Consider the following 27,160-nt stretch of genomic DNA (forward strand, 5'->3'; position numbering starts at 1 on the left):
CTGGTATGGGGTGCAGGATTTACAGTATATAATGTTTTGGTGGTGGAAAGTCATATTACTAAAGAGAGGAGTGCAAAGTTTAAGCAGATCACAGAGAAGACTTCAGCAGAGAACTGCTAATTATTTGCTAACTAGGCTCAGTTTTCAATTTGAAAGATCGTTTGAAGTGATTCATATGAATAAAATTCTGCATCAACTGAAATGGTGATTATTTTGGTTTTTTTTCTAGACTTGAGTAAATACACATGTGACAGTATAGGAACATGTTAAGGTAGAAATTCTCTTTTGTGATATATCCTCACATTTGAAGCTTCATTGACTAAGAGGTTGACTCTGAGTAGGTCACTTGGTTTGCTTTATTTGGAACATGTGTTCTTTTATAGAAGAGTATATAAATAAGAATATTAAGAAAATATCATATTTGGGTCAGACCCATAAGCCCTCCAGTTGACTTTTCCATCTCAGTGGATGAGTCATTAGCTTTTAAAGACAATCAATCAAGCTGCACTCAAAGAGCATACACTCTTGTAGGGGAGACCGACCTGAAAATAATTTATAGATAGAATGACAAAGGAAAGTGGATCTATATATGTTAGTGCTTAACTAACAGGGTATGACAAATATGTGCAGAACTGTGAGTATGCAAGTGTGTGGTTGGCACAGAAGTGCTGAGCTGGAAGAATATAATCTGGGGATAAGAAAGAAAAATTAATTAGGAAAACCCTCTTAGAGAAGATGTAATTTCAGAAGGCTTTTGAAGATGGGAAGAGCTACCATCTTATGGATTTGAACGAGGAGGGAGTTTCAGCAACTGCATAAGCAAGAGTGTGAAGCAGAGATGAGAACCAAGCAGAATGAATTAATTAATTTGAGAGGATTAAAAAGTGCAAGCTGGGATGTAGTGGCAAAACTGAGTGATTGAATAGGAGGGAGATTGCTGATTGAGTGCCTTAAATGGAAAGGTCAGCAGTTTCTGCCTGATGCAAAAATGAATAGGTAACAGTTGAAGGTTTTTGTTGAGTGGGGCAATGTGAAGAATTGAGGGTTTAGAAAAATAATCTGGACAGCAGAAGGGAGTGTGGACTAGATACAGCGAGAACAGTGAGGAGGCTGATAGATTAGCTTTTAGACTGTGAGCCCACTGTTGGGTAGGGACTGTCTCTATATGTTGCCAATTTGTACTTCCCAAGCGCTTAGTACAGTGCTGTGCACATAGTAAGCGCTCAATAAATACGATTGATGATGATGATGATGATTAGTCAAACTGAGTTAAAGTGCCTGTCTGTGCCAGTGTAGTGACCATTTAGATGGAGAGAAAAGATTCTAGTCTAGAAATGTTGTGGAGGAAGAACTAACAGGACTTGGTGACTATCAGAATGTTGGGGTGGAAGAGAGGGAGGAGTTGATAATGTTGTGGGTGTCAGAGATGGGAAGAATTACGTGTGTTTCTGCCATGATGAGAAAGTTAGGTGGAGGATAAGGTTTGGGAGGGAAGATGAGGAGTTCAGCTTGGGACATATTGAACATGAGGTGTGGGACATCCTTGTACAGATTTCAGAACAGGTGAAAGTCAGGCCTATTGAAGTGGATTTAGAAGTCAACTTCATAGAGATGATAGTCAAAGCATGGGAGACAGTGAGTCCCCAGTGGAGTGCATATTCATTCATTCATTCATTCATTCAATTGTATTCATTGAGCGCTTATTGTGTGCAGAACACTGTACTAAGCACTTGGAAAGTACAGATCGGCAACACATAGAGACGGTCCCTACCCAACAACGGGCTCACAGTATGGAATGAATTGAGAAGACAAGGGGACCCAGAACAGAGTCTAGAGAAACACCTACAGTTAGGGTATGAAAGATGGAGGAAGGGACTAGGACAGAGCAGCTAGAGAGATATGGTGAGAACAGAAAGAATGGTGTCAGGTTGGATGGTATTTCCAGGAAAAGGGACTAATTTATAGTGTTATAGGCAGCTGACAGACTGAGGAGGGTTAGAATATAATAGTCTGTTAGACTAGTCAAGGAGGAGTTATTTTGTGATTCAAGACAGGAAGTATTAAAAAGCTGATCTGTAAGATAAATCTTTCCACTGGGATGCCTGATATCCACTCCATTGTACACTCCCTAAGGGCAGGATTGAGGCGTGTCTACCAAATTTATTTTACTCTCCCGAGCCCATTAGTACAGTGCTCTGTACACAATAAGGGTTCAGTAAATTCCATTGATTAATATACCTTATGTTGATGAAAGTAAGAGATGCATAAAGGCTCAGTTCTGATGATTGAAATGATTATTTTACAAGGTACTTTTAAACAAGAGTTGTACAGAGGAAGAAACCTAATAAGGTCTGCTAAAACTGAACCAGGGGTCAGCCACCTTTTTCAGCAGGAAAGCCAAACAAAATGAAACTTTTAAGCGGCAGTGCCAAAGATCCAATCATACAATTTAAACACACAAGAACACAGTGGTGATGAAGATTTTAAATGCCTCATGACCCCGCTCTCTGTGGCCCAAGTCTACTTGGTTACAAGCGCCCCCATACGAGCTCACTTCAACTCAATGCATATGGTGCAATGTGATAGCCAGTGGTATTTTTTGAGTGCTTACTATGTGCAGAGCACTGTACGAAGCGCTTGGGAGTATACAGTACAACAGAATTAGCAGATGCACTCCCTGCCCATAGCAAGCATACAGTTTTGTCATTGCGCCACTCAGCTACTTCCATAACACCAGCTGCTTTTGCCAGTGGAGTGAAGGGGAAAGAAGGGGAGGAGAAGGAAGTGGAAGGCAGGGAATGAAAGGGAGGAATGGGAGTTTCATTGTCTAAAACCTGTTTTGGCCCTGTTCTCCTTCCTGCATTGACCTGTAGTTCCCCCCGACCTCCCTCGTTTCTTTTTGGCTCTGAAGAGCAGCCAATCCCCAGAGGGGTGGGGATTGCCTAGGCAGTTGGTTGGAAACTTCCCTCCTTTGGGGAGCAGGGTTCAAATGATGCAGGTTGGGCCATCCCCCTCTCCCCCTCTTCCCCCTCTCCATCCCCCCATCTTACCTCCTTCCCTTCCCCACAGCACCTGTATATATGTATATATGGTTGTACATATTTATTACTCTATTTATTTATTTATTTATTTATTTATTTTACTTGTACATTTCTATCCTATTTATTTTATTTTGTTGGTATGTTTGGTTCTGTTCTCTGTCTCCCCCTTTTAGACTGTGAGCCCACTGTTGGGTAGGGACTGTCTCTATGTGTTGCCAATTTGTACTTCCCAAGCGCTTAGTACAGTGCTCTGCACATAGTAAGCGCTCAATAAATACGATTGATTGATTGATTGATTGATCTGAGTGATGTGGTGTATAGGGCCCTGTCTAGGGCTGCCCATTGGGCTCTGGAGCCCTCTGAGGCATCGCCATCCCACAAGGGGTCCGTAAATGGAGGAAGGGGACTGTGGCCTTTTGGCAGAGGGTCTTGGGCAAGTTGCCTGTCGGGAAAAGTCACATTATGGGAGAGTGAGGGGGTGGGGGGCTTCCTTTACTTCCCCTGTCACCACTACTGGTGATCCAGCCAGCAATCTTGGGACGTCTGCTGCGGCTGTTGGGTGGGTTGTGGTGATGATGCCGTGCACAGTAGTGACCACTCCCATTGTGAAGAGATCAGCGGGGCTACCATCCCACTTTACCCCTAAGTCAGTGGTTTTAAATTCCTTGCCCATCCTCCTCTTACTGGAGAGCTGCATTTTGTTCCAGGAAGAGCCATCCATAGCTCCCAAGCCAGAGGTTGCGGACCCCTGCTTTAAATTAAAGACTCATTTTATGTAAATTATTCTACTAATGGTATTGTAGATTCCTAGTAACAAGACTTTTATCTTAATTGAAGGCTTAAATTTTCTTGGCAGACACTTAGAGCTTGGCCCACAAACCACATATGCGAAAAACCTGGCGTAGCAGAGGCCTCCAAGAAGGAAGAGTAGTATATGAAGCAGTGTTTGTTGATGATAGTTCTGAGGCTCTTAAGGGTTAGAAATAAGGAATTTTCACTTGTCAATGAAAAAATCACAGCGATTCTCAATGCTTTGTGTGCAAGTTATTACTGCTGTGCATATCTTTCATAAAAAGGTGATTCCTGTTAAGATTCCTGTTACTCATGTAAAACCAACTTTCTGATGCCTCTAATTCACTAAACCATAACTTGCTTTTTAACCCAAACTGTGAAAAAGTAAATAGTAGATAATGTAAGGTTTAATGGCCACTAAGCAGTTCCGTTACCAGGATGTATCATCTGCTGTAAAGATCTATAGTGAATTAAAAGTTCCATTTTAATGTATAGCCACTACAGTGTCATTAATAGAGTCATAGTTTCTGCCTTATTGGTTGCAAAGGATGCTCATAGAAGCAGCTGCTAATGCATTCATAAATTGCAGCCATGTTACATTTGTAACTGTAATTGTTCTCAAGTCATATGAGGTAAAAATAGAAACACAGTAGATAATAAAACCTTCTAAAAACTTTGAAGGCTCATCTAGAGCCAGAACTCTTTTGAAATCTGCTTACTAAACAAGTTGACTGCAGTGTTAACAGTTTATTGATCTAAATCCCTTAAGCTGTGCTTGGCACCAAGACTAGGGCTGCATATGCACTGAACCTTTTGACATTATCTAATTTGGGCATGAAAACCTGACTCATTTAAAATATGTGGTGACAAGGTCTGTTTCTTTACACTCTCCAGATGGAAGGTGTGGCATAATGCCCATTGTTTTCAGTGAGTCAGGAGGTAGGGGGCAAGGTAGGTGTGGAATATTTCATCTGGACTTTGTGTTTTGTATCCTCAAAAAATATGTGACCGGAACACAGTTAAAATGTAACTATTGGACACTTTTTGAAAAATTATTCTGTATTAAAATAACAGAAGAAATAAAGACTGAGAGTCTCTAGACTGTAAGCTCATTGTGGCTAGGGAATGTGTCTACCAACTCTGTTATATTGTACTCTCCCAAACGCTTAGTAAAGAGCTCTGCACACAGTAAGCACTCAATAAATGTGATTGTTAAATCAAGTTCTCAGCGGACCGTTAAGTCCTGAAGGAACACTGGACTAAGGATCACAAAACCCAATGCCTGATCCTTGCTTTACCATTGCCCATTTGGGAATGAGAGGAAAATCGCCTATTTTAATCACATTACTGTTTCCTTTCATGTAAAAGCAGCTGTGCAAGTAAGAAATAAAAACACTTATATGTAGCTTTGAACTTGCTCAAAGATAAGATGTGAAATGGCAGGGCCAGAAGATGAAATGGGGGTGTTAAGGGCTAAATGTAAGACTGGAAGGAAGGAAGGAAGAAAGAGTGGGAATCAGCTTTTAAAAGATATTCTCAAGAACAGAAGACACTGGGGACAAAAAGGTAGGCTACTCTTCTTAGGCAAGAACCATCCTAAACCCTTACACACTTGCAACTGCATTTTCTGTTCCCCATTCGTAGTATTATTTGAACCTGCCATCCCTACTGGGGCAGAGCTAAGAATTTTTGGAAAAAAACAAAACAAAACAGCCAGGGGTGGAGAAAGGGAATGAACACAAAACCTGGAAAGCGGCAGAAGTCATCGCAACCCAGATCTTTCGGGTAGAATGGTCTGAGTACAGTATTCCTAAGAAAGGAAGGCGGGGACATGAGCCACTTTTGAGATTAGTTGCTCATGTCGAAAATTCTTATAAATACTGGCCTTGAATCAGGAAGCCTATTGTGGAATGTCTAGTGCTGTCTCTCCAAGTAGGTCAAGTTTCATGCCAGTGACAGGGATGTGATGAGGATACAGGAAATGATTTACAAGAAGTGCTCCGAGCTCAATGGAAGAAGCATACTATTTAAATTAAAGATATTGGTAAGCTGTGTCTATGTCCTGTTTTACGGGAGATCTAGAAGATGAACATGTGGAGGCTCGATAGAAGACTAGAAACTCAGACTGATGTTTGTAGCACAAAGAGGGTCCTACTCATTTTTATAAAGACATGGCTGTGGCTATTGAACTGAACTGCAAACACTTGATCACTCCACTGTCATTCAGTGTATATGTCACTCACTTATGGTTGGAGACTATTTGTACAATGATATAAGAGCTAAACCCCAGTGATCCTTGTGGGACCAAGCTGTGGGAAGAAAATCTTTACGATATTTCTTCATTACCTTAATTTCTTGGCCTTTTTATTTTGTTGAATTCATAATTCATTTCATCCAGAAGAGAAGCAGGATGGCTCAGTGGAAAGGGCCCGGCTTTGGAGTCAGGGGTCATAGGTTCGAATACCGGCTCGGCCAATTGTCAGCTGTAAGACTTTAGGCGAGTCACTTAACTTCTCTGTGCCTGTTACTTCATCTGTAAAATGGGGATGAAGACTGTGAGCCCCCTTTGGGACAACCTGATCACCTTGTAACCTCCCCAGCGCTTATAACAGTGCTTTGCACATAGTAAGCACTTAATAAATGCCATTATTATTATTATCTGAAGGTAGGGTTGAGGAACATAAGGAAGAGGAGGATCAGGCATCTTTTGCTTTTACTGTTTTAGTCTACCATCCTTGAGCAGAGAGTGGAATTATATAGAATAGTTCAAGCTTCATTATTAGGGTAATAAGGATTCAGTTGTATTTTCTGAATGCCTGCTGAGTGGAGAGCACTGTAGTAAACCCCTGAAAGAGTACAACAGAGTTAGTTTACGTGATCCATGTCCACAAGGAACTTGCCATCTAGTAAAAGACCACTTTGCACGTGAGTCAAAATGTTCAGTGAATCAGTGGTGTTTATTGAGCACTTACTATGTGCAGGGAACTGTTCTAAGTGCTTGGGAAACGATGCTATAATAGCCGTAGGTGGTCCACATGATCCCTTCCCACATGGAGTTTTTATAGGCTACAGGGGGAGATATTAAATGCTAGTTGTCAGTATATTAATGATATTTGTTAAGCGCTTATTATTTGTCAAGCACTATTCTAAGTGCTGGGGTAGATACAAGTCAATCAGGTATATATGTTTGTACGTATTTATTACTCTATTTTACTTGTACATATCTATTGTATTTTTTATTTTGTTAATATGTTTTGTTTTGTTCTCTGTCTCCCCCTTCTAGACTGTGAGCCCACTGTTGGGTAGGGACTGTCTCTATATGTTGCCAACTTGTTCTTCCCAACCGCTTAGTACAGTGCTCTGCACACAGTAAGTGCTCAATAAATACGATTGATTGATTGATCAGGTCAGATTCAGCCCCTGTTCCACATGGGGCTCACAGTCTAGGAGGGGGAACAAGGGTTGAATCCCCATTTTAGAGATGAGGAATCTGAGGCACAGAGAAGTTAAGTGACTTGTCCAAGGTCACACAGCAGGTAAGTGGCCAAGTCAGAATTAGAACCCAGGTCCCTCTGACTCCTTGGCCTGTGCTCTTTCCACTAGGCCACGCTGCTTGGCTGCTGTTCCTCTGTTTAATGGCTGGGTAGACCTGTAAGCCTAGCCATGGAGGGTTGAATTATTTTTGGTAATTTTTTTCAAAGAAGGCTTGTTTGGAAAATCATCGTCATCATCATCAATCGTATTTATTGAGCGCTTACTATGTGCAGAGCACTGTAGTAAGCGCTTGGGAAGTACAAATTGGCAACATATAGAGACAGTCCCTACCCAACAGTGGGCTCACAGTCTAAAAGGGGGAGACAGAGAACAAAACCAAACATACTAACAAAATAAAATAAATAGGATAGATATGTACAAGTAAAATAAATAAATAGAGTAATAAATATGTACAAACATATATACATATATACAGGTGTTGTGGGGAAGGGAAGGAGGTAAGATGGGGGGATGGAGAGGGGAACGAGGGGGAGAGGAAGGAAGGGGCTCAGTCTGGGAAGGCCTCCTGGAGGAGGTGAGCTCTCAAATCAGAAAATAAACTATGTAATGATGCCCAAGCTTTTGACCAAGGAGGCCACAAGTTTGGGCATCATTACACAGTTTATTTTGCCTATCAACTTTCGCATGAAGCAAAAACTCCTCACTGTTGGCTTCAAAGCTCTCCATCGCCTTGCCCCCTCCTACCTCACCTCCCTTCTCTCCTTCTCCAGCCCAGCCCGCACCCTCCGCTCCTCTGCCGCTAACCTCCTCACTGGGCCTCCTTCTCGCATGTCCTGCCTCTGGCCTGGAATTCCCTCCCTCCACACATCCGCCAAACTAGCTCTCTTCCTCCCTTCAAAGCCCTACTGAGAGCTCACCTCCTCCAGGAGGCCTTCCCAGACTGAGCCCCCTTTTTCCTCTGCTCCTCCTCCCCTCCTCACCGCCCCCATTCCCTCACTCTGCCCTTCCCCCTTCCCCTCCCCACAGCACATGTGTATATTTGTATATATTTATTACTCTATTGTATTAATGGTGTGTTTATATCTATAATTCTATTTGCCTGTTTTGATGGTATTGACACCTGTCTACTTGCTTTGTTTTGTCGTCTGTCTGCCCCTTCTAGACTGTGAGCCCGTTGTAGGGTAGGGACTGTCTCTATCTGTTGCCAAATTGTACTTTCCAAGTGCTTAGTATAGTGCTCTGCACACAGTAAGCGCTCAATCAATGCGATTGAATGAATGAATGAAAGTTATGGAGGGACTTTTGGAACATATTCAACCTAATCAGAAAATTCCTTGAAGCAACAATCCATCAGGTGCACACCCCTCCCCGACAAAAGATTGAAGCCCCTGGATCGGCACACTGCTTCCCAGCCAGTTCCATTGTCTGTGTCTTAGGCTATATCTGATTATCTTGTGCCGCCCTGTACCCCCCCCAGGGTTTAGCACAGTGTCTGGCACATAAAAAGCACTTAATAAATATCCTAATGAGCATACTGGAGTGCCACCACTCCCTGAGAATATGATCTGCAGGTTTCCACCAACAAATGCCATGCTCATCAATGTTTTAGTAAAAGCAGCTGTTAAATAGGAGATGAATGACTTTGTTTAGTGTGACCCAGGATTGAACTGAGAGGCTCTGGTATTGCAGCCTGAAATTATGTTCCTGATAATTAAATTTGAAGCTGAAATAGCCTTCATATTTACTAATATACATGGCATTAATAATGGCTTCAACTACGCATTTGGGTAACCTTTAAAAAAATTATCTTTGAAAATGGAATAGGATTTAGTGTCCTCCTCAGGGCAACTTGGACACCCTTTGCACCAACTCGGTTGAAAAGGAGTTAGCCTAAAGGAAGGAAAATTGGCGGCTTTAAAACGTGCTACAAAATGGAAGCAAAATATTCCTGGTGATTTGTTTTGAAAAGTAAAAAATTCTGATCCCGAGAGACATTTGTGTTATTTTCTCTCCCTTTGTCTTTCTAGCTCCATGAGTGTTAGGGAGAGAGAACTTTTCCTTACTCTCATGTCAGTCAGTTCCAGCGTACCAAGCATCAAGAACAGATCCGATGAAGCGAAGCGTCTGTTCCAAAGCAGGAAAGATGGACAGGATAAGTGATGTTGGAGAAGCCAAAGACCAGAGAGATGATAGAAATTTTCTGCATGTTTTATTGAGATGGCTAGAGAGCTCATTAGGGCAAGCCTTGGGACTGGAAGAGAGTAATTGGCAGGATGGGACATATTATCCACATGTGTTCTGTGAAGGGACCCAGCAGTCTGTGGCAGAAGTTTATCAGTCCTGTTTGGAAAATGGTGGTTGTAGGAATCCTCGTTCTGAATCACTCTTTATGATTATTGGCTTCCCGAGGTTGGTACCCAATCCCTTGGGTTTCTTATACCCTTGTTACAAGCAGATGGTGTAAATACTCACTTCAGGATTAAAATTCTATCTTACTCATCGTTAATTTGGGTGGCTCTTGGCGATGCGTCTGGCCCTTGGCGATGCGTCTGGCCCTGCGGTGTTCTCAGATGTTTTTGTTTAATAAAACTGTACTGTTCTAGCTCTGTTTTTTTAAACCTTTTATTTGTACTAATAAATACAGACCATGTGGAACTGTATTAAGTTTTTCCTCTAGATTGTCATTTCCTCGAGGGCAAAGACTGTGCCTTCTCCTTTTATCATATGCTCCAAAGCACCTAGTACAGGGCATGCAGTAAATATTGTCATTTCTGCAGAATAAAAGGGTTTATTGTTCAGTCAGTAACAAATATTAGAGTGTTTACTGCTTACAAGCCTCTGTCCCTAGACAGAAAAGATGATAGATTTTGTGGTGGCTCTGCAAATTGGAGCCGTTTTTGGTGTGTGAAATGCCATCACCATTACGTTTAAGCTGTTGTAAAGCAGATCCTCTCGACTGTGAGCCCGCTGTTGGGTAGAGACTGTCTCTATATGGTGCCGACTTGTACTTCCCAAGTGCTTAGTGCAGTGCCCTGCACACAGTAAGCGCTCAGTAAATACGATTGAATGACTATCCAAAATCCCTTACGTTTTTCAGAGAACACTTAGATTGGTAGAGTTCATCTAGGAGAATGATATTAGGGATAATAAAGGACAGTGGCTTTGCAGGATACTTGGGAGCCACTGGAAAATTTTCCCCTTTATTGCCCCAGTGATGAATGTGTGTATTAGAGACCCTACCTCACACAGCACTTTATTTCAGATGCCCATCCCTCCTCGCCCCCCCTCCCCAACCTCTAGTGTCCCTAGTATTTCAGCTGCAGCAGTAGTCAACTAGTGTAGTGTGCCTGCCTGCATGTTGGTCATTCTAGGAGTTTGGGCACTTGGTCTCTTGTGATTTTCAAGGTGACTGGCTGCAGTACTGCCGGGTAGCTCCGACGAGTTTTATTTTTTTGGCTCCAGGTGGGTATCACTGTTGGAGTTATGAAGGCTTCCCCAGGGAGCTGACATTGAAGCTGCTGTTGCATTAACTTAATAAGTTCAGTTTTTTCGTTAGCGGGAATTATTCTGGTCCTAGGCCTCCGGCCCACGTCCTTCCCCTGTCCTGGAATGCCCTCTCTCCACACATCCGCCAAGCTAGCTCTCTTCCTCCCTTCAAAGCCCTACTGAGAGCTCACCTCCTCCAGGAGGCCTTCCCAGACTCAGCCCCCCTTTTCCTCTTCTGCTCCCCATCCCCCTCGCCCTACCTCCTTCCCCTCCCCACGGCACTTGTATATATATTTGTAGAGATTTATTACTCTATTTTACTTGTACATATTTACTATTCTATTTATTTTGTTAGTGATGTGCATATAGCTTTAGTTCTATTTGTTATGGTGATTTTGACACCTGTCTACATGTTTTGTTGTCTGTCTCCCCCTTCTAGACTGTGAGCCCGTTGTTCGGTAGGGACCATCTCTATGTGTTACCGACTTGTACTTCCCAAGCGCTTAGCACAGTGTTCTGCACACAATAAGCGCTCAATAAATGCGATTGAATGAATGAATAATGGAGTTTTTACTGTTGTATCCAGAGTGCAAGCTAAACATTGTCTTCCTAGTCCTGTTAAGCTTATGATTAATAATATTTCTACCTCAGGACTACTCTGTTCCAGGGATTATAAAGGGTTAGTTATCTATGTCTCCTCTTAGGCCCACTTAAGAGATTTTGTGGTATTTGTCTCTTTTCGGTAGTAATAATAACAATAGCATTGAAGTACTTATTCCGTGGTAAATTCTGTGCTGAATGCCAGAATAAAGGCGAGAAAATCAAGCCACTCACCACCCCATCCCACATAAAGTTCATAACATAAATCCTGAATAAAAGTAGAAGCTCTGTGTTAATATCCCAAGCACTTAGCTCTCATCTCCCCTAAACTATCTCACTCTCCATGACAGACCAACACTCTCGCCACCTTCAAAGCTTTATTAAAACTACACCTCCTCTCTTCCAAGCTCTTAGTACAGTGCCCAGCTTACAGTAAGTGCTCCCAAAATACCACTGATTATGCCACTGTTCTATTTGTGGCACATGTAGCAAAAGGTATATTTTATATGTGCATATATGTATGCATGAGCTATATATATATGTAGTAAATTGAGAAGATAAAACTTGTAGTTGAGTAATTAAAACAAGTTCTCTCATCTCACAATTTCTTCTTTGCATAGTTCCTTTGTGTGACGATTAGGAATCCTAGCTATAAGTGGGAGCGTATTTTTTGCGGTTGAATTTATTCAGGCCCAACCAAGGGCGTTCAAATGATCGGCAAAGTCCACTTTTGCAGTTTATTTTCCTTTAGTTACTGACTGTAACCACATAAGTCATAAAGGGTAAAATGCAGCTCATTGTTTAGCATTCATGTCCTACAAACCGACTTCTCATTTAAAGATTAGAATGTTTTATAATTGTTTTCCCGATAGTTCAAAACAATTTGTAAATCATTTACTCCATCATGAAATAACGGTTAGTACTTGATTCAGTTGTATCTCTCTCAGCACTTAGAACATAGTAAGTGCTTAAGAAACATCATAATTATTACTATTGTTTTGATATCTGGTCTGGAAAATTGTCTCAGATATTTTAGAAGCGTTTTTCCGAGAACTGAGGGGAAAATTAAGGTGTATATACACATTTGGAATAATCTTTGCAATTGGCAGCTTCAGCCAGGTAAGTGATATGGAGCCTGCCAAGTTTTTATGAACATTTGGCTTTAAGTTATGGCCTTTAGAGCACTATACTTCTGAAACTACCACATGATTCAGACCGTGTCGTCAACTTGTGTAGTGTGCCTGCCTGCATGATGGTCATTCTAGGAGTTTGGGCACCTGTTCCCTTGTGATTTTCAAGGTGACAGACTGCAGTACAGCTAGGTAGCTCCACAAAGTTTTTCTGTTTTGGCTCCAGGTAGGTATCACTGTTGGAGTTATGAAGGCTTCCCTGGGGAGCTGACATGCATCCCCTGTGAACTTGGAGGCAAACTTAATGTGTATGTGCATGATTTCAGCTGTGGTGGATGGTGGGTCACTGAAGTACCTCCTTAAAGGCCTAGATAATAGGTTGTTCCAAAATGACACCCTCCAGCTGTATAGTAATAATATGTGTTTATTTCTTAAACATAGTTTGCTCATCTAATACTCAGTTGTAAAAGCCAGAAGTCACTTGATTATCACAAGGGTACAGGCAGCTCCTCAGAATTAATTATTTTCCTTGAACCATTGACAGGAAAGGGTCTGGTCTGTGGACTGTATGAAGAAAGCATATTTTTGTGAAAAGTCCAGGGAAAAAACAATTTTGACCTGAATTTTCAGGGGTCCATCCTAACCTTTGCAGTCAAAATCTTAACATGAAGACAAGGGAAATGATTTTTGAGTCATGTCGCACCAGTCTGGCTTCTGTTAATCAGGGAATCTTGCTGCTCCTCCATTGCCCGAATTGCTCCCCTGTGGAATCAGTTTCCATGCTCTGCTTTGGAGCTGGTGTTGGGCCTACGCCTACAGACCCTGGTTTGGTTAGGGAGCTCTCTGTATTTTCCTGACTCTCTTCCATCCTTTGTCCTCTTGTTGTCATCAGTCTTGTTGCAGAGACACAACTTTACCTGGAATTTTGAAGGGTGGGAAGAAGGGGAAGGAGTAGGGGAGGGAGGATGAAGGAACCATGTGGGTAAAACATGAGAATTGAGATACCTGCGTTCTAATCCCAGTTCTGCTCTAGCCACCTTGGGCAAGTCACCTAACCTCACTACATCTTTGTTTTTTCATTTGTCAAATGAGAATAAAATGCCAACCTTTCCTGTTTCTCAGATTGCGAACTCCTGGTGTGATAGGGATTAGGCCTAATCTGATTATTTGGTATCTAGCACAGTGCTTTGTACGTAGAAAGCACTTAATAACTATCCAAACTAATGAAGTGGTATGAAAAGGTAGCTGGGTGGATAGGTGTGAAAAGTAAGCATATATGTGAAAGAAGGACTGCATATTCAGTTATGCAGTATAAAGAGCTGTTTCATTATTTATTATACTTACACTTGCCAGAAGCTAAAAGAGGAAGTTACTGAAATAGCAAGTCCTAAACATCGTCAACGGTATTTGTTGAATGTCTGCCCTGTGCAGAGCCTTGAACTGGGAATTTGAGGAATAATCCAAAGAATCGTAATGCACAATCCCTCTTGGGCATACAAATCAGAGCAAAAGACACATCAACTCGCTTCTTTGACTCAAAAAGACCTCGATGTTCCATAAATTGAAACCAAGAATTTATTTTCACTGCCTTATTAGCCATAATCTGTGCAACAAAATAATTAGATCTACTGAAGCAAATATTTTTGTTTTGCAGTTTAGATAGAACCCTAATTGATAGAATGTTGTTCCCACAATGCATAATGTCTGGATACACTGTGATATGGTGTTATAATGGGTCAGATATGAGGACTGGGGGACAAGATTATTCAGAAACACAGCTCCTGCTTTAGCAAAGAACTGACTGTCATTATTCTGGATGTAGATTGAACAAGATTGAATTTTGCAGTAGCTGATATATAAAGAAAAGGACGGAAGGAAATATGAAATTCTTGGAGCAGATGCAGATAAATGGCGCAGGAAAATATCTCCCAAATCTTTCTGTAGCTTGAGAAGCAGCGTGGCTCAGTGGAAAGAGCCCGGGCTTGGGAGTCAGAGGTCGTGGGTTCTAATCGTGGCTCCTCCACTTGTCAGCTGGGTGACTTTGGGCAAGTCACTTGACTTCTCTGTGCCTCAGTTCCCTCATCTGTGAAATGGGGATGAAGACTGTGAGCTCCACGTATGACAACCTGATGACCTTGTATCTCCCCCTGCGCTTAGAACAGTGCGAGGCACATAGTAAGCGCTTAACAAATACCATCATCATCATCATCATCTTGTCCAAACCTCTCATTCCTTAAGTAATTTGTGACGGTAAACCTATCTTTGAAACCCAGTTTGGAAAGTGGAAAACAAGGTTGCAACGTTGGACTCAGTAATAATTTTTTTCCAACTGATATATTTTTGCCCAGGGATCTCATTTGACCAAACTATCAATCAACAGAATTTAATGTGTTCTCATTGATTCCTAAGCTTTGTACTTAGCTAGTAGGTGTGGAAAAGAAGGATTATTTATTCATTCTTCTATTTGAAAGGAAAATAGAGTGTCCTTCATTCATTCATTCAGTCGTATTGATTGAGCGCTTACTGTGTGCAGAGCACTGTACTAAGCGCTTGGGAAGTACAAGTTGGTGACATATAGAGATGGTCCCTACCCAACAATGGGCTCACAGTCTAGAAGGGGGAGACAGACAATAAAACAAAACATGTGGACAGGTGTCAAGTTGTCAGAACAAATAGAATTAAAGCTAGATGCACATCATTAAAAAGATAAATAGAATAGTAAATATGTACAAGTAAAATAGAGTAATAAACCTGTACAAATATATATGCAAGTGCCATGGGGAAGGGAAGGAGGTAGGGCTGGGGGGATGGGGAGGAGGAGAGGCAAAAGGGGCTGAGTCTGGGAAGGCCTCCTGGAGGAGGTGAGCTCTCAGTAGGGCTTTGAAGGGAGGAAGAGAGCTAGCTTGCCGGATGTGTGGAGGGAGGGCATTGTAGGCCAGGGGGAGGACGTGGGCTGGGGCACCGTAATACAACAAAGGACTACAAGCAAACCCCAATTTTTGCTGCGCGGAAGACAGGACAGCTTCTGTTTGGGCTGTTAAGAAGCGTATTGTTTGGAGATTATTCAGTTTTCCTATGGAGAAAGGGCCAGTGCCTGACTCTGACTCCCCTCTCCCCTTCTGGCATCTCCTCCGACCACTGCCATTTGGAAAGTGAGGAGGCATAATCAATCAATCAATCGTATTTATTGAGCGCTTACTGTGTGCAGAGCACTGTACTAAGTGCTTGGGAAGTATACAAGGTGGCAACATACAGAGACAGTCCCTACCCAACAGTGGGCTCACAGAGAAGAAAACCAAACATACTAACAAAATAAAATAAATAGAATAGATATGTACAGGTAAAATAAATAAATAGAGTAATAAATATGTGCAACCATATATACATATATACAGGTGCTGTGGGGAAGGGAAGGAGGTAAGATGAGGGGATGGAGAGGGGGACGAGGGGAAGAGTAAGGAAGGGGCTCAGTCTGGGAAGGCCTCCTGGAGGAGGTGAGCTCTCAGTAGGGCCTTGAAGGGAGGAGGAGAGCTAGCTTGGCGGATGGGCAGAGGGATTGGGGGCATTCCAGGCCCGGGGGAGGACGGGGGCCGGGGGTCGATGGCGGGACAGGCGAGAACGAGGCCTAACGGTGAGGAGATGAGCGGCAGAGGAGCAGAGGGTGCGGGCTGGGCTGTAGAAGGAGAGAAGGGAGGTGAGGTAGGAGGGGGCGAGGTGATGGACAGCCTTGAAGCATAAGAAACAGGATCTCAGGTCTGGGAGTCTTGAGACCTGGATTCTTCTTACTTTGTGTTATTGTCAAATGCTTATTATGTGTCAACCACCATACTAAAGCCTGGGGTAGATAGGACACAATCAGGACAGACACGGTCCCCATCGTGCGTGGGGCTCACAGCCTGGGAGGTGGGGGGGCAGGTACCGAACCCTGTTTGGCAGATGAAGAACCCAAGGCACAGAGAAATTGCGATCTGCCCAAGCCCACACAGCAGGCAAGTGGCAGAGCCACTGGGTTACGCTGCTTTTCGGGCTAAGGAGTCTGACAGTTCTGGTTTCAGGCACCCGGTGGGATGTGGGACCCCAGGCAAGTAATTTAGAGAAGCAGCCTGGCTCAGTGGAAAGACCACGGACTTGGGAGTCAGAGGAAGTGGGTTCCAATTCCCGCTCTGCCCCTTGGCTGCTGTGCGACCCTGGGCAAGCCATAGCTATAATTCTATTTATTCTGACGGTCTACCTGTTTTGTTGTCTGTCTCCCCCTTCTAGACTGTGAGCCCATTTTTAGGTAGGGACCATCTCTATATGTTGCCGACCTGTACTTCCCAAGCGCTTAGTACAGTGCTCTGCACAGAGTAAGCGCTCAATAAATGTGATTGAATGAATGAATGAGTAACTTCTCTGTGCCTCAGTGACCTCATCTGTCAAATGGGGATTAAGACTGTGAACCCCACGTGGGACAACCTGATTGTTTTGTATCTCCCCCAGTGTAGGAGACACTAAGGGTAAGTTAAAATAAAAAATTAGTTGTGGAAGGGGATGTTAATGATCAAGAAAGCGTTTTTTTTTTTTAATTATTGTTGACCACGTATCTGGCGGCTCAGCAGTTAGATAGCATTTAAATTTAATTACTCTGCACATTTGGATGAATTACAAAAAAAAATTGCCTGACCCTAGTAGTGTCCTTTACTATATGCAAAATATAATGTCTCTGGTTAATCAGATTCATCGGTGGCAAGGCTTCCAGTAAGTAAATTGTATTGATTGAGCGCCTACTGTCTGCAGAGCACTTGGGAGAGTACAATATAGCAGGCACATTCCTTGCCCAAAATGAGTTTACAGTCTGGAGCTTACAGTCTCTTTTGGTGGGCAAGAAATAAATATACTTTTTCTAACTTAAGTGATGATTTTTAGTGTCTGGTGTAGTTAAGACTCCTATCCTTAGTGTAACAAATTAAGAAGAAATTTGTTACAATTTAGGTATTTGTCCTGTTTTCTCATTTAGGTGTTCAGAAGAATTCATTGGATGTGTTGAGAAAACCATCCTTGAAGAAAAGCAATTAAATTACCTTTCTCATAATTACTCTAAGCAGTGCATATTTGAATTTTTTTCTGCTTTGAGTACTAAATTTTTTCAATAGAATTTGCTTTTAAATCCATTTCATTTTAGTTGTGTTATCTTATTAAATTCCTGCTGTGTGCCAAATATTAGGGCAAAATACGTGGATGAAAATTACACACAGTCCCTCACCTTCCATAGGTCCTGAATTTAAGAATGAGGAATGGGAAGCTTTGTGACAGAACATTAAGAAAAATAAAATGATAAAAATCCCTTAATATAACATGAAAGACAAGTAAGCTGTATGGCCCACTGAAAAGAGCCTGAGCCCGGGAGTCAGAGGACCTAGGATCTAATTTCATATCTGCCACTTAGCAACGATGGGACCTTGGCCAAGTTGCCTTCTCTGAGGCTCAGTTTCCTCATCTGTAAGGTGGAGATTTTAAAAAAAGAATTAATGTTATTTCATTCATTCATTCATTCATTGTCGTATTTATTGAGCACTGACCGTGTGCAGAGCACTGGACTAAGCACTTGGGAAGTACAAGTTGGCAACATATAGAGACGGTCCCTACCCAAAAGTGGGCTCACAGTCTAGAAGGGGGAGACAGACAACAAAACATATTAACAAAATAAAATGAATAGTAAATATGTACAAGTAAAATAGAGTAATAAATCTGTACAAACATATATACAGGTGCTGTGGGGAGGGGAAGAGGAAGGAGGGGGCTCAGTCTGGGAAGGCCTCCTGGAGGAGGTGAGCTCTCAGTAGGGCTTTGAAGGGAGGAAGAGAGCGAGCTTGGCAGATGGGCGGAGGGAGGGCGTTCCAGGCCAGGGGGAGGACGTGGGCCGGGGGTCGACGGCAAGACAGGTGAGAACGAGGCACAGTGAGGAGGCTACTTGTTTAGTGCTATGTGCCAGGCATTGTCCTGAGCTTTGATGTGGATACAAAATAATCAGGTTGGACACAGTCCACAGTCTTAATCCCCATTTTACAGATGAGGTAACTGAGGCACAGAGAAGTTAAGTGATTTGCCTAAGGTCAGACAGCAGACAAGTGGCGAAGTCAAGATTAAAACTCTGGTACTTCTGATTCCCTTTCCCCCCAGTAGGGCACACTTTTTCTCAATTCAGTACTTATTCTTTCTCCCCCTTAGACTGTGAGCCCCATGTGGCTTGATTAGCATGCAGCCACCCCAGTGCTTAGTACAGTGCTTGGCACACAGTAAGCGCTTAACAAATACCATAGTTGTTTTTTTTTAATTGTAATGATAAACTGAAGAAGAGGAATAGGATACTACTGCATCAGCCTTCTCTCTGATCTCCCATCCTCGTGTCTGTCCCCACTTCAATCCATAGTTCATGCTGCTGCCCGGATTGTCTTTGTCCAGAAACGCTCTGGGCATGTTACTCCCCTCCTCAAAAATCTCCAGTGGCTACCAATCAATCTGTGCATCAGGCAGAAACTCCTCACCCTGGGCTTCAAGGCTCTCCCTCACCTCGCCCCCTCCTACCTCATCTCCCTTCTCTCCTTCTCCAGCCCAGCCCGCACCCTCCGCTCCTCTGCTGCTAATCTCCTCACCGTTAGGCCTCGTTCTCGCCTGTCCCGCCATCGACCCCTGGCCCACGTCACCCCCCAGGCCTGGAATGCCCTCCCTCTGTCCAACAGTGGGCTCACAGTCTAAAAGGGGGAGACAGAGAACAAAACCAAATATACTAACAAAATAAAATAAATAGAATAGATATGCACAAGTAAATAAATAAATAAATAAATAAATAGAGTAACAAGAGCCCTCCCTCTGCCCATCTGCCAAGCTAGCTCTCTTCCTCCCTTCAAGGCCCTATTGAGAGCTCACCTCCTCCAGGAGGCCTTCCCAGACTGAGCCCCTTTCCCCCTCATCCCCCTCTCCATCCCCTCATCTTACCTCCTTCCCTTCCCCACAGCACCTGTATATATGTATATATGTTTGTACATATTTGTTACTCTATTTATTTATTTATTTATTTTACTTGTGCATATCTATTCTATTTATTTTATTTTGTTAGTATGTTTGGTTTTATTCTCTGTCTCCCCCTTTTAGACTGTGAGCCCACTGTTGGGTAGGGACTGTCTCTGTTGCCAACTTGTACTTCCCAAGCGCTTAGTACAGTGCTCTGCACACAGTAAGCGCTCAATAAATACGATTGATGATGATGATGATGATACTGTGGCTAGAGGACAGAAGCAGCGGCAATGCCAGCTTGAGCTTCTGGCCATACTGCCTCGCCTCAGGGCCCCTTGCTGACACCCTACACCCAGGACCCCATCCTACTTTGCCCTATTGCGGGGCGAAAGTCAGAAGCAGCGGCTTTGACTGCCCAGAGTTTGAGCCTTGGAGAATCCGAATCTCTTCTAGGCACAGTGCCCTCCCGCTCCTGTTTTGTTTTTACTCCATGTGTATTTTGTCCTTGCCTTATGTCGAACTGGGCTTTTTATTGCTTTGTGTTTTCTTCTGTGTTGTCAGGCCTCCCCTCTCTCCTTTTATACTGTGAGCTCATTTTAGGGACAGAGTTTGGATTTAAATCCCAACCGTTTACTTTTTCTCACCACTAAAAAGAGGGTTGTGTTCACAGTAAGCACCCAGTAAATTTTTTTTTTTACTACTACTAGGGAGTTCAGGCTCCTCGTGGTTCTGAGCCCAACAGCCACATCCATAGCCTTCCCAACGTCCTAGAACTTAACCATACTGCCAGTTGCTTCCCATCCCAGGATAGAGCAAGGCTGATGGTGAGCCCGTTGTAGGGTAGGGGCTGTCTCTATGTTGCCGAATTGTACTTTCCAAGCGCTTAGTACAGTGCTCTGCACACAGTAAGCGCTCAATGAATGCGACTGAATGAATGATGGGAAGGTCCTATGTTGTGGAGACTTGACAGTTTCTTCAGACATTTGGGAAATGATTCATTCCCCGTAAACACATCTAAGCACTTATGAGCTTAATTATCTCCTATTTAGCACTCATGTGTCTCTATCTGCCTTTTTTAAAAATTTTGGCCTCTGCTGTGAATATTTTTATCTTTGATTTTCCCAGCGAATGTGTTAGCTCCGTGCGAGCAGGGAACACGTAAGTTGATTATGAAGCACCTAGTACATTGCTCCACACCAATTAATTTCACTACGACTACTGCTGCTATTACTACTATCACTGTCATATTTATTGAGCGCATATCGTGTGCAGAGCACTGTTCTAAGTGCTTGGGAGAGTACAGCGCAATATAACAGACATATTCCGCACTACTAATACTATTGCCACTGCTGTCTCTCAAGCGCTTAGTACAGTACTCTGCATGAATACTACGTAAGCATGATTGATAATACTAGTGGAAAGATCCCAGCCCTGGGAGTCAGAGGACTTGGGTTCCAATCTCCAACTATCTGCTCTGTGACCTTGGGCAGGTGACCGAACGTTTCTGTGCCTCAGTTACCTCATCTGTAAAATGGGGATTAAGACTGAGCCCCATATGGGACAGGGGAAGTGCCCATCCCAATTATCTTGCATCTGCCTCAGCACTTAATACAGTGCCTGGGACTTAGTAAACGCTTAACAAGTATTATCACAACAGAGTGTTTTAGTGTTTTAAGAACTAATGGTCTCTTTAAGGATATTCAGAGTCTTTGTAAAGTGTCCTTCTAGTGGCAGCCTTCAAGCCTTCATTTATAGTTCTCTTTTGTACAGAGAGCCTCAAATCTTTTTATAAGGTTCCTCTGTGTCTGCTAAAGTGCTTAGCTACCCCATCATCCCCCTCCTCACGTCTGCTCCACAGTTGATGTTTCTCTGCCATCACCACATTAATGGTGCCTGATATTTTCATCCCAGCTTCTACAAGTTACACTTGAAACTTGGGGTAAAATTGATAGGAGGACCAGGGATTAGTGCACAGTTTGTATACACATTAACCATTCTTACACTAAAGCCCCAGCTTGTGTTATAATCAGGCTTCCCGGACTGATTGCATTCGAAGACTTATGGAAATTACTCTACTTTTTTCTTCAGTAATGGTATCCGGCATAAGCGTTTTATGGTGTATGTGGGATTCTGCACCTTCCTATTTCTTCTGAAGATTTTATGTCTGTGTTTACTTTCCACATAAACTCTGCTTCTCAAAGTATGCCTTCCCTAAAAACTTGAAATGAGATGGTGTTTTTTTTTGAATTTTAATATCTCAGGGAAAAAAAAGCACAACTCTGTAAGCTGCCTGTCCTCAAGAGCTGCCATTGTAATGGGGAGGGGAGAGCCATGCTGCATTGGAAGTGGCCACGATCTCACCCTTAAGAGATGTGCAACCTGGGCACAATTGTCAATCAATCAATCATCAATCAGTCATTCGTATTTATTGAGTGCTTACTGTGTGCAGAGCACTGTACTAAGCGCTTGGGAAGTACAAGTTGGCAACATATAGAGACGGTCCCTACCCAACAGTGGGCTCACAGTCTAGCAAATTTATTTGGCAAATTGTGTCTTTTTCATGTTTGCTTTTGTATTGTGAACAGGCACCGATGTTAATGTTATTTTGTTTTAAGACTGTTACAGATTGGAAACGGAAATAAACTGTTTTAATGTGTGATGATCTGGGGGCAAGGCTTGCATTGTAATTTGGTTATTGATAGCCCTTTGGGGCAGTGGAAGCAATAGCGAATTTTGGGATCCTGTGGATTGGGGCAGCATTTTGTCTTCATCCCCCATCTCCATCCCCCCATCTCACCTCCTTCCCTTCCCCACAGCACCTGTATATATGTATATATGTTTGTACATATTTATTACTCTATTTATTTTACTTGTACATATCTATTCTATTTATTTTATTGTGTTAGTATGTTTGGTTTTGTTCTCTGTCTCCCCCTTTTAGACTGTGAGCCCACTGCTGGGTAGGGACTGTCTCTCTATGTTACCAACTTGTACTTCCCAAGCGCTTAGTACAGTGCTCTGCACACAGTAAGCGCTCAATAAATACGATTGATGATAGAAGAGCAGAGAGCTCTTGTCCTGAGAGCTGGGCAGCTTCTTGTCCCTCCAAAGTCAGTTTCAAGTAGATTGGAGGTACAGTTTAGGGATGCGAAAATCTCCTACTAGAAATCGAAGAGGAGGGGGTCGTAGGACCTTCCAGTCCAGCTCCAAACTCTGATTGCTCTTCCATGACCTGCAATCTGAAAGCGCAGCCCGAGTACTTGTCCCTCGTTGGAGAAGAGGCCGTCTGTAGCTCCTAAAGCAGAAAACCCAGAAATTGCGTAGGGGACCCTGCTTTTTCTATATAAAGTTTATGCCAGTTGCTAGTTTTTTTTGTGGTATTTTCAATGTAATGCTCTAGTTTAAAAATCAAATAATAGTTTACTTGAAATAATACCGTTTACCCGGAGGTTATTTCTTTAAAATGATTTTTTTTAAGATTCCTTGTCATTTCATTTTAGAGAAGCAGCTTGGCTTAGTGGAAAGAGCATGGGCTTGGGAGTCAGAGGTCATGGGTTCTAATCCTGGCTCCACCACTTGTCCCCTGTGTGACTTTGGGCAAGTCACTTAACTTCTCTGGACCTCAGTTACCTCATCTATAAAATGGGAATTAAGACTGTGAGCCCTATGTGGGAAAACCTTGTATCTACCCCAGCTCTTAGAACAGTGCTTGGCACATAGTAAGCGCTTAACAAATACCATTATTATTATTATTATTATTTCCTATTTGCATTGCTTGCCTGGTTAGGGAAGCATTGTTACCTTCAATGACCCTAGGCTGGCTGTCTCTTCCAGACTACTGTTGTGTTTCAGAGCTCTTTTAGAAAACTCAGAAGCCTTTTCAAAAACCTTATTGCGGTATGGCTGTTCTTGGAGAAGGTTTCCACATCCTAAAGATTGGGGCTGTTTTGCTCTGTATAGGCTCTGTTTGCTAGTAATTCAAAGACTCTTGGGCCTCATATTTGAACTGTAGCATAGATTGCAAGTAAGGAGAGGGTTGTTTATTTTTGAATATCCAGCCTCATAGTTTTTGCTCTCTGCCGCAAACCTCCAACTCGTCTATCACTCTTAAGTCTACCACTTTTAACCCATTCCTCATGCCTTGGGTTTAGAGTGCTTTCCCAGGTCAGTTTCACCGAATCAATCAATCGTATTTATTGAGCGCTTACTGTGTGCAGAGCACTGTACTAAGCCCTTGACACACCTCCTCCCTCCTTCAGAGCTCTTCAAGAATGAAGTTACTTTTTTATGGTATTTAAGTGCGTACTATGTGCCAGGCACGATACTAAGCGCTGGGGTAGATACAAGATAATCTTAATCCTCATACTTCAAGTGATGGAACTGAGGCACAGAGAAGCTAATTGACTTGCCCAAGATCACACAGCAGGCAGGTAGTGAAGTGAGGATTCGAACCCATGTCCTAGTAGTGAAGTCAGGATTCGAACCCAGATTCTACTGACTTCCAGAACTGTGCTGTATCCACTAGGCCACTTCCTCGCTTAGAGTAGTGCTTGGCACATAGTAAGCACTTAACAGATACCATAATTATTGTTATTATTATATTTCCTGCTGGAGCCTCCTATCTTTTTACGAAGTGGACAGCACACCCAGGGTGACATTAGAGTAGTAAGCACTCAACAGATACCATAATTATTGTTATTATTATATTTCCTGCTGGAGCCTCCTATCTTTTTACGAAGTGGACAGCACACCCAGGGTGGCATTAGAGTAGATGAGTGAACTCTTCAGAAATAGTCAAAAGTAGTAGTGCCATTCAATACGTGTAAATGTTAATTTTAAAACCAATATGCACAGGTCTCCAGTAACTTGTGAATCCACTCAGTTTTTTGGCCATCATATTTATTGGGTGTTTATTGTGCCTACACTTAGTATGTCCATCTGTTTTTCTAAGATTAGACTGTTCACTTGAAAGTGAAAGCCAACTTGTGTATGGAACAGTGAGATACTGGAAGAAATAACGTGCACATGCAAATAGCGTTAGTGAATTCTACAGCATGAACTATCGTTAACAGGGTTTTTGCAAAAAATGTTTTCCTTTTGTTTATAGAACTGAATGAACTTCCAAGTCTCAAGTAGTAGAGCTTAAAATTACATTTTTAAATTTGGGGATAGATAGGTATTTTCATTGAATTTTATTTTTCTCCGACAAACTACGTAGAATTCCTTTTATTGTGGCTGCAATTTCGACTGTCATTCATTCATTCAGTCGTATTTATTGAGCGCTTACTGTGTGCAGAGCACTGTACTAAGCGCTTGGGAAGTACAAGTTGGCAACATATAGAGACAGTCCCCTACCCAACAGCGGGCTCACAGTCTACAAGGGGGAGACAGAGAACAAAACAAAACATATTAACAAAATAAAATAGAATGAATAAGTACAAATAAAATAAATAAATAGGGTAATCAATATGTACAAACATATGTACAGGTGCTGTGGGGAGGGGAAGGAGGTAAGGCGGGGGAGATGGGGAGGGTTGTTAAATGTTTACTATGTGGCAAGCACTGTTCTAAGCTACTGTCCTCCCAGACACCAAAATAAAGGCCTGATACCCAAGAATATCGCGCATTTTGTTTAGTGGCTTTTATGTTTTCAGCAATGAAGTCATGTGTTTTTCCAGGAAAAATTTAATAAAAGAAAATGAAGAGCTCTTAACTAGCCTCATTTTATTGTAGGGATTTTGTCTGTCCCTTCCTTCTTTAGCGAGCAGTACCCTCTAGCGGCGAAACAAGAGTATAGCAGGTACAGGCGAATCTGCGAATCGGTGGAAAATGACCTCTGCAAGAAAATTTAGTGCTACAAAAGGATCAAACCGGGCATTTTTGTTTTCAGAAAGTAGAAAGAGAATACTTCTCTACTCAGTGGTTCAGTTCTAATTGGTTCTAATTGGTTCAGTTCTAATTGGTAGCACTTTAAAAAAATTCTTCTTCCTTTATTCCCCTCTTTATTTACATGTTCCTGCTGTGTGAACATAGGAATCTGTGATAACAAAATTTACTTGAGAGGCAAGTTATCGCAGCTTTATATTTACCGATTTTTTTGCAGTCGTCTGAGGCAGCATTGAAACAAAATGCTGATTCTGTTTTTTTTTTTTTAATTGTATTTGTTAAACTCTTGCTAAGCGCCAGGTGCTGTACTAAGCTTTGGGGTAATTACAAGCGGATCAAGTTGGACACAGTCTGTGTCCCATATGGGATTCACAGTCTTAATCCCCATTTTACAGGTGAGGTAACTGAGGCGCAGAGAAGTTGATAATAATAGTAATAATAATGCCTGTGGCATTTGTTATGCACTGTACCGAATGCTGGGTAAATACAAGGTAATCAGATCCCACAGGGGGTTCACAGTGTAAATAGAGAGAGCAAGTATTGAATCCCCATGTGCATATGATGAAACTGAGGCACAGAGAAGTGAAGTGATGGCCCGAGGCCACACAGCAAAGTGGTGGAGCTGGAATTAGAACCCAGGTCCTTTGGACTCCCAGGCCGTACTCTTTCCATAAGGCCGCACTGCTTCAGCATCTGTTAGGTTTCTAAGAATCTGCATGCACTCCTTCAAACAGACATTAGAGGATTTCGTAAAATAAGAATAAGAGTAGTGAGTTATCTTCCTTAGAAGACGTACCAGGAAATTTGAATTGTGCTACTCTGGATGCAGTAGGGCAAAACAGTTTTTGACCTCTGCATGTAATAGCTATTGTGTATTATTACTACCTTCAGTAGAATCTGTGGATAATATCCTTTCCAGCAGCGTGGCTCAGTGGAAAGAGCATGGGCTTTGGAGTCAGAGGTCATGGGTTCAGATCCCAGCTCCGCCACTTGTCAGCCGTGTGACTTTGGGCAAGTCACTTAACTTCTCTGTTCCTCAGTTACCTCATCTGTAAAATGGGGATGAAGACTGTGAGCCCCCCCCCCGTGGGACAACCTGATCATTTTGTAACCTCCCCAGCGCTTAGAACAGTGTCTGCACATAGTAAGCGCTTAATAAATGCCATTATTATTATTATTGTACAAATTTCTGTCACACTCAATTTCTGTTTTCTTTGGGTTATAGATGAGAGCACTGAGGAAGTTTCACAGTTGAAGAAGAGTTTGAGTGAAAAAGTGTCTCTTTATCGAGGTGATATCACCCTGCTTGAGATTGATGCCATTGTCAATGCTGGTGAGTACTTTAATATTTCATTTCAGGATGTTTGGAGGCATTTTGATTCCATATGTGGCCCAGTCCATTATTAGGGAAAATCATACTTTTAAAAACTCAACTGGTTTTTGGCCTAGTAACAATGGTATAACAGTGTCTGAGTGATTTGATTTCAAATGTTGACACTTTTTCTGTGAAAATTCATACCACGCAATGAGCAAAGCCTCTCAACAGACATGAAAACTCAAAAACAGGAAAATTCTGTAGGACAGCTGTACTGAGAAACACATTTTAAAATTGGGCCGATTCAACTACTTAACTGTGCAGTTTTGCTTTTGATTAAGGTGGGTTTGAATTTTTGTTATCACATGGTTCATAATTAAACAGTTTATTTGAATGAATGTAATGTCTTCTTATCATGTCTT

The 27,160-nt window shown here is 42.4% G+C and overlaps 1 protein-coding gene across 2 annotated transcripts in view; it reads left to right on the forward strand.

Moving 5' to 3' along the window:
• The window catches only part of MACROD2 (mono-ADP ribosylhydrolase 2), a 1,236,128-nt gene that overhangs the window by 24,401 nt on the left and 1,184,567 nt on the right, over window positions 1-27,160 (forward strand). For both annotated transcript variants that reach the window (XM_038750842.1, XM_038750843.1), the window contains exon 3: window positions 26,649-26,756. In XM_038750842.1, coding sequence (XP_038606770.1) covers window positions 26,649-26,756 — 108 coding nt within the window. The remainder of the gene's footprint in view (window positions 1-26,648; window positions 26,757-27,160) is intronic.

This window comes from Tachyglossus aculeatus, chromosome 9 (assembly GCF_015852505.1).
Source record: "Tachyglossus aculeatus isolate mTacAcu1 chromosome 9, mTacAcu1.pri, whole genome shotgun sequence".
NCBI lineage: Eukaryota > Metazoa > Chordata > Mammalia > Monotremata > Tachyglossidae > Tachyglossus > Tachyglossus aculeatus.